Genomic DNA, 8669 nt, shown 5'->3' with positions numbered 1-8669 from the left:
TACTGAAAACAGTTTGTTTTATTTCCAGGATCAAATATTACAATAGGACATTTACATATATTTATAAAAAATGCAGCAGTTGTGTATATAGATCAGAGGTTTCCTTGAGTTTGGTCCCTCCCAGCACAGTGAGCTGAAAACTTCCATATTAATCCTCTCCCTCCTCCCATGTGAAGTTGCCATTATTGAAGAAAGTGACCATTGTGAAAAGCTGGATGTTCCCCAGTTCCAGGAAACAGCCTCGTTGTTAAAAAGTCATCTGTCCTGGAGTCTGGTGTCTCTGAGCTGAGCTTTACCCAGATGCTCTTCATATAAATCTGGTCTATAAAATAGCACCTCATCCCCTGCTCCACAGTTTCAGTTGTACACCTTCAGTTTGGGCACCATTTCACAAGCAGCTACAAGGTGACTTTTCTCTGCACTGCAGACACTCCAGGGATCAGACAGCAACCAAATCCCGAATTTCTGTCCTCGCTCACAAGGTGCTCATGGAACACAGTGGATAACCCAAGTCAGGGTGAGGCACTGCTCTGAGGTGCAGCAGTCTCTGCCTGAACCCCTGTGTGTGTAAATACATATGGCTCTGTTGGCTGGGAGTGCACAGACACCAAGCATCCCATGGACAAGAGGAGGCAGGGATAAAAGTCATCACAGAAAAGGCATCCATTAATCTCACCAGCTCCAAATCCACACAGGCCTGGGGGTACTCCCAACAATGCAGCCAGCACAGGGCTCAGCATCAGTTTGTTTTGTCTTTGAACCAGGAGCTGCTCCATTTACAGAAAATCACTTGTGAAAATAAATAAATAGAAGGGGTGAGGGAGAGCAGAGGCTGGATTTGAGCCTATGGGAACAGCCAGACAAGGCACAGCCAGTCCTTAAGGACAGTGACTTTGCATTTCACCCACCTAAAGCACATCTCTGCCCCACCTCCTCCCTCTTGGAACACCAGACTAACTGTTTTATCAACTTCACTAAAACAGGGATTAAACCAGAACAAAGTAGTGACATTTAACACAAACTAAAAAGGAATAAAAATGAAGTGATGAGGCCCAGAAATGACACAGATCTTCCCACTCCCACTGACATTCCCACACAGGTCCCTGTGTTCTTATTTCATCTTTATGTGGTTTACCAAAAAAATCCACCACGTTTCAAGCACCTCTGCAGCATTGGCTACCTGCCAACCAGCCCAAATGCTGCCCTGCCCCCAAAAGAAAACTGGTTTTAATTTATCTCTTGTTGCTCGAGTCCCAGTGAAACAGCTTGGTGCTCTGAATTTGAGACCCTTCAGCAGAGAGGTTGAGTTACTAAAACCTGCACCAAAGCCAGTTTCTGCCCAGGTACAAACCACAGCAACCTCAGGGCAAGCTGAGTGTACAAATCAGCTCTGAAGGACGTGGAGCCTGTGAAACACAAGCTGGACAAAGGAGAGGTGTCACTTCCCCCTAAAAGTGAGCAGAAGGTCAGGGAGCTCTGGGAAGAGCTGATGGAAAATTCCTGTTTAGATCTACTTAGGAATAATGGCACATCTGGATGCCTTTTACAGACAACTGCATTTTACAAGGCTACCTGCAGATCCTGGACTTTCCTCTAAGATCAGTGGTGTGAACTGAACTGATTTACCAGGAAAAGCAACACACTGCAGTCCATGAACATCAGAAATCATAAAAAACACAAACTTTAGTTCAAAGCCTGAAGAAAATAACACAAGTATGGCCAGAAATGCTTGGCCCAGCCTCCACCTGCCCTTTTTAGGTCAGTGGGGAATGCTGTTAGGTTGAAGCTGGTCAATCAGTTTGACTTAAGAGCATGTAGCATCAGAAAGATCTAAAATCCTTCTGTGGGCCTCTGAAGTGGGACATGAATGTGTCAGCTGCACCTGGCAGGGAAAGCCAGAGCTTGTTTCACCTTTTGTTCCAGGATCCTGGTTGTCCCTGGGACTGCTGGAGATCCCATCCCAAAAGAAATCCGTGTTAGATGAAGAGCACAGGCAAAGGGAACATCTCCACCAGCAGCAAGGAGCTCCAGCTTCAAACACAACAGCCCAGAGCAGTTCTCCACTCAGAGAAACCTGCACTGTCCACATGCACTGCTGCTCCTATGGCCCCACCAGCCCTCACAGCACCACATGCAAATCCTGACCAAGTGACACCCACAGGAAGCCACAAACCACAGCTTTTGAAGGATTGGTTTCCTTTGTCATCCACAGTTCAACATCCTATTTCCCAATCAAATTTAACACATTTTTTCCTGCAGAGGCAATTTGAGTTTCAGATTTCACATCTAAAAGTGACTGTTTAAAGGTTCTTTAAACATTGCCCAACCCATCACCTTCACTGCCACGAGCTGTCCCAGGCAGGACTTGCTTTGTGTTTTCAACCACATTCCTCAGGCCAGCAAAACACATTTCTCCAAAGGGATGCAGAGGTGAAGAGGTTGTATCCTGGCTGGTGCAGTTACTCATCAGCTTTCACAGCACAGCTGATGTGTGGCACTGGGTTTGTGTGGGTTGGGAAGCAGAGAGAGAAGAATGAACAAAGAGAAGAGCCATGTGCAGGGATATATATTCCTTAATTTTTTTCTCTCTGTTTCTTTCTCTCAAAGCAAAGCAAAAGAAAAGTGATAAGAAAAAAACACACTGTGACACAGAAACAAAAAAACCCAACCCACGATCACAGTTTCCTGGAACAGAACCAACTCCTAGAAACCATTAGAAAAAGCCATTTTCAGTGTAAATGTTCAACTTCCCTATCTTCTTTCCCATTTGAGCAATTCCTGGTCTCATCACAAAGCTCAGCCCAGCCCCACACACAGGAGCAGGCCCGGGAGGGGCAGGGGAGGGAAGGTGCCAATAAACCACACCTGGGATTTGTTATTCCAACCAGACAGCTGGAGCTGCTCCAGTAGGTTTTGGGTCTATGTGGAAACACCAGTTAGGGCTCTGGATATCCAGGAACTAAAGGATCCTTCAGTCTGGAGGTGCCACTGCTGCTTCACAGGCCAAACACAAGAACCACCCCCTCACTTCCCCATGCTGGGAGCAGCCTCCACACCTGAGGGTCTTTACAAACCAAAGATGAAATCTGGTGTCACATCAACCACTGATCAAGAAGCAGAGATGAGACTCTGCTTTCCTGACACTCCATCCTGCAGCAGGAAGGGAAATCAATTTATAAAATTGCATGATTACATGTCAAACCTCAATAATTAGGAGCAGGAGACAGCTGTGAGCTGAAGTTTTCATGGGGAATGTCAGACGTTTTCTGCATTTTCTTGCATTTAGAGGTTCCAAAGTACAGATGCTAGTACAAAATCAAAGGCAAAATGTCTTGAAAAACTGGAATATGTAAATTTGTGACTACTAAAGTCTTTAACAAGGACAATCATCTGAGACTGGCAGAACGTCAGCAGTTATGCCAGGTCCCATGTGCCTTTCTCCTCAGTGACTGAAGCCCATGTTAAACTGAGCTTTTAGTTGTAAATACACAAATCCACCACACTGTGCTAACTCCTGTCCCACTGGAACATCTGCTGAAACATCAACTGACCAACAGCTCCATGTCTAGAGAAGACACTGGAGGAAAACCAGGGCACTGACTTGTGGTGCCAGCTTCCAGAGCTGAAAGCAAAGCCTGCACCAAGGAGAATGCTTGCCATGCAGCCCTCCCAAATGCAGAGGTAAGTGACAGTAGATGAACACAGAAACAGAACAAAAACCTTCCCAGAGGATTCAAGCCACCAGGTTGGGAGGTGTTTTATGAACCATTAATTGATGCTCAATGCTGTCAGTGCTGTAAAACCACTCACTCCTAGAAAAGCCAACCATGGTGCCAAGGAAAAAAGCCAACTGACTGTCAGGTCTCTGTGGCAGGTGTTTTCAGGGAATCCAAAACCTTTACAGTACCCTTGTTGTTTGCAAAATCCTGAGAGCAAGTTAGAATACACTTTGAGGATGCTGGGAAGAGAACATGGATAACCCACCCATTGCCACAAAGGAGCTGGTGCTGCTCCAGCACTGGACTGACAGCTTTCTCTCTGGGCCAAGCAGTCAATCCCATATGGAGCACAGCTGGATTTCTGGGGGGGTTGGTTGGATTTTCTACTATGTCCACTGGCAATTTAAAGCAGGAGGTAAACATGCAGGCAATGTAGAAGCCTTTGAATTAGGTGGGGCAGAGTATTTTACCACGGCTCAACCCAACTCCTTTCCAAAACTAGAGTGTTGGGTAAGAAGGGCTGGAAGGTTAATGGAAACCTTTTGTGTAAGGAATCCAAACAAAGGAAAGACTATGCTGAAAGTTATGCTCTCTCCTTACAGAGAGATGCCTCCGTGCCTTATCACACACTCCTTTCAAAAATAAATTAAAACAGATTTAAGAGTAGCAGCGAGAAGGGTTTGTGTATTATGGCCACTCCAAGCTCCAGCATGCTGGATACACAGATCACTGTTTTACTTTATTCCAGGAAAGCAGAGGAAAGATGTTCTTCCCAATGCTCTCTGCAGCTGAGGAATAAAACTGAGCACTCTCATTTGGTCACTAGAGTGGGAGAAGGGAGGGGGAGAGAGAGAGAGAGAGAGGAGGAGGAGGGAGAAGGAAGGGCCAGTCAGCTGGCTGATTCCAGCACTGCAATCCCATGACCCTTAACTGCATATTTAACAACTCCTGTCCCAGGCAAAGAGGAGAGGGAGGAAGGCTGGGAGAGCTCAGGCCACAGTGCTAATTCCTTTCCTGCACAAAGACAGTCTCTTGAGGACACAGGCCTGCCTCCTGTAACGTGATCTCATAGTCCAGGTGGGAGAGTTTCCTCCGAGGGAAGTTGGTGAGCAGTTCAAAACGTTCGTTGGGGTAGCCTTTGGACTGGACATGTTTCACAAGAGCCTGGGGAGAAAGGAAGGGAAATCAGTGTCACAGAACTCAGAATGTGAAAAAAAAATCTTGGGGAAAAAGGCAGACAAACCAGTGTCACAGAACTCAGAATGTAAAAAAAAATCCTGGGAGAAAGGAAGGGAAATCAGTGTGACAGAATTCAGAATGTAAAAAAAATCTTGGGGAGAAAGGAAGGCAAACCAGTGTCACAGAATTCAGAATGTAAAAAAATTCCTGTTTTCCTATAAAAAGGGAAGTTTGTAATCATGGACAAAGAAAATTTAAAAATTTGGATATTTTGCATAGATTACAGACCCTCTTGAACATTGAATTTGGACCACACATGGTATGATTAATCACAAAAACTAATTACCAGTGATCCCTTACCTAACTGATTCTTTACACACAAGGTAAACTATAGATAATAGTGCATTAATGCAAAAGAGCTGAATTCCACTCCACACATTCAAGTCACAGTGAAACAGAATCTGAAAACAAAACCTTAAATAACCCAAAATAGAAGCCCCCTCATGTGTTTATCAGATATTGCCCTTACCCTAAAGCTAAAAAGAAGCATTTTGGTGAGGTAGCACTGACCAAAATGAAGGCAGAATTTATTTTTTTTTTCTTGCCTTCAAGAAGCAGATTTTGGGGTTGTTTAATTTTGGATTTGTAAAGATCTTTTCAATTCACTGGCTTCTCTGCCTACAGAAGCAACTGGGTCAGGATACAGAGCATTGGGATGAGGGGATCACATCCCAAGAAACAGGCATGTCAGGAAGAGCCCACGTCTGTGCTGTGGTGAGAGAGATTTCCCAAGTTCACCAGGAAACACAGCACCTAAAGCACAAACAGAGAGGGGCAGAGAAGTGGGGACTGGCAGAAGAAAAGAGGGTAGAGCAACAGAGCAAGACGTGGGCAGAAGTTGTAGCTTTTTTAAGAGAAGAAGAAAATATAATTTGTAAGGAATAAAACCAAGTGGGGGAAAAAAATCAGGGGGTCCTATCAATACTGTTGACATTGTTTTGGTGGGCACCTCATGCCAGTAAATCACAGCAACCCACAGCACTCTTCTGGCACAGCTGCCCAGGGAAGCTGTGGCTTCTCTGGAGGTGTCTGGACAGGGCTGGAGCAACCTGGGATAGTGGAAGGTGTCCCTGCTCATGGCAGGGGGTGGAACGGGATGGGCTTTAAGGTCACCTTCACCCTGAGCCACCCTGTGATTGTGTGATGGAGGGGACTGAGGCACCCAGCCTCCAGCCTAACTCAGCTTGAGAGGGCTCTGGACAAGCTCAGCTACAGCCCTGCTTTGAGCACATGCAGCTGATCTCCAGGGATTCTGTTCAGCCTGGGCCTTTCCAAGGTTTAGTGGGTGCAGAACAGCCAGGCAAGTAGCAGCATGAAAGTTCCTTCCAAATTCATCAAAATCACACCCCTATGGCATGAGGAGACTGCTGCCCCAACCTCCTCCTTTACCTGGACTGATCTCCAAAGGCTTTGCAGATCACAGTGCCTGTGTCTGATGGGGAATGCAAAGAATGGAAAGATTTCAGGCAACAAAGATGATCCAAATTCCTTTACAAACCACTGAATTTAAATATTCAGTGAAGTTTCCTGCCCACATCCCTCCCTGTCCCTTCAAAGGCCAGTCTTTCCTGCACACCTGAAATACTTGGCAAACCAGAGGTATTCAGGATGTGGAGGAAGGGCTGAGCTGCTGAACAGAATCAAGTCAACTTCATTTGCACACAATGAGCACTGCTAAAAAGGCAGTGAGGCAGTATTGCCTTTTTTTTTTTTTCCTTGAGGGGAAGAAAGGGCATCATGGTAATATTGGAAGCATAAGCACCTCTTGGAAATAATGTGTGTAAAGAAGCCAGTGCTCCATCAATAACAACAAAATTATTTTAAAAAATCATTTTAAAAACAGTGTTGGGGAGTATCATCAATTAAATTCCTGAAGTGCAATTACCTCCTTAAGCAGTTTCTTTTGCTAGTCCTGGCCAGCTTTAAAATGGAAGCAACTAAAGGCTGAAAAAAACCACTATGGAAATGATGCTCACAAAGAAACACCTGAGATTTAATTTGGATCTGACTGAAAGGCTCCAGAAGATCACATGAGATGAGCACGAATATGCTTGTTCAGCTCTGCAACCAAAAGATGTCTTTACCCACAAACCTTGACTCAGCTAAATTCCTCTGCTGACTGTAGAGCAGAAGGGAATTCACTGCTGAGATAAATTTCCTTTAACTTCCACAGCCCATAAAAGGAACCAAACCAAAAGTCAGGATTATTAGGGGTATTTCAGTATTACACTTTTGTACTGCCTAAATGAATTGCTTAAATACTCAAGAGTGTTACATGTTTAATAATACATGCAAATTTGCTTAACAAGCTGCATTCAAAAAGCAGTCAAGTTTTTTATTCCTTTTATTTTCAAGCAGGAGAGTTGAGGATGAGAACATGAGCTGAGGATACTGTACACTCCTAGAGCTGCTGGTTAGGCAATGGCCCCATTTTCTGAGACAGGACACTTCCCTCCCAAACCTACACAAAATCCTTCTGATGATGTGTGTTTTTGCCTTCCCTGTGACTCCAGCTGCTGCCCTGATTACATTTCAATGAGCTTAACTGACCACTGTGTCCTGTCATGGTAAACAGGAGCACAGTAACCTCTCTGCTCCCAGGTAAGCACCTGCAAAATTTTGATGGAAATGCCATTCACATGGACTTCTCCAAGGTAAGGAGCCCAAAGGACATTTGAGATGCACACCTGAGGCACAGTAATTAAATAATACTGTAATAAATTTGTTTTGAGAGAACTTCCTCTGAAGTCTGCTCCAACATCCACATCCAGAAAAGAGGGTGAAAATGTGATGGGAGAGATGGAGAATGAGAATGAAGAATTTTGCTTTTAATTTTACCATGGGAACCAATTACCTTTAGAAACAAAGCCCTAGAAATTAGAAAGCTGAGAGCACTTTATGGTAATTAACAGTTAATGCAAAAACCATTGAGTCATTTTATAGTGGAAATGAGCACTGGGGATTGAGGAAGACACTGGAGTGTACACAAAACCCAAGCTGCAGTGGGGACACACAGAGCCAGTAGTTATCAGACAGGAATGACATGGAACACAGGGCAAGCACTCTCTGAATACACCTCTCCCACTAAATCTGATTTCAACAGTGTCACCACCCCAGGCTAGAAATTCTCCAGTTTCATCTTTACTCAGACAAGGATTCCCATTAACTCCACTCACCAGAAGTTTAGCTTGTTCAGGCAGTGAAACTTGCTCCCTCTTTCCATCTGGATACCTCAGCATCAGCTGTGCCTTTGGTCCTACACAAAGGAAATTACCACAAGTTAACACCAGGGCAGCTGAGTTGAGATCCTGAGCAGATTTTAGGTGGGACAGCACCTCAGCAGGGTGAGGGACTGGAGACAAACACAAGGTTTCAGTCTGTGGAGATAAATTTCTACCACAGTGTTCAAAATACACACATCAGGCTGAGGAATCTTCCAAAGCAGCAGTGACTGAGCCCAGCCAGAGTGCCCAGAGCACTCTGCACCTGTGTTACACCAGAGTGGACTTCACTCCTGGGCAAGACACGAGCTCAGGCACCCAGAGGGCTCTGCAGGCTGGGGCATTGCTGTGCCCAAGTTGTGCTGCTGCTGAATCCCTCACATGTCTGCTGGCAAGGACGTAGGAAATCAGGAGGGATTTTTAAAGGAAGGGATGAAACCAGGCTTGGCAGCCTATGAAGAGCTTCGGGCAAAAAAAGCCACGACAAAAG

General features: G+C 45.1%; 1 protein-coding gene across 1 annotated transcript in view; it reads right to left on the bottom strand.

Annotated features, from left to right (window-relative positions):
• The window catches only part of UBXN7 (UBX domain protein 7), a 29622-nt gene continuing 20953 nt past the window's right edge, over nucleotides 1-8669 (bottom strand). Inside the window, exons 10-11 of the mRNA XM_062499095.1 lie at nucleotides 8135-8214; nucleotides 1-4883 (exon numbers count right to left, since the gene is read on the bottom strand). Of these exons, the coding sequence (XP_062355079.1) occupies nucleotides 4722-4883; nucleotides 8135-8214 (242 nt within the window). The 3' untranslated portion in view covers nucleotides 1-4721. The remainder of the gene's footprint in view (nucleotides 4884-8134; nucleotides 8215-8669) is intronic.

The sequence above is a fragment of the Cinclus cinclus genome, chromosome 10 (genome assembly GCF_963662255.1).
Source record: "Cinclus cinclus chromosome 10, bCinCin1.1, whole genome shotgun sequence".
NCBI classification, from domain to species: Eukaryota; Metazoa; Chordata; class Aves; order Passeriformes; family Cinclidae; genus Cinclus; species Cinclus cinclus.
This window is presented reverse-complemented; position numbering and strand designations above follow the sequence as displayed.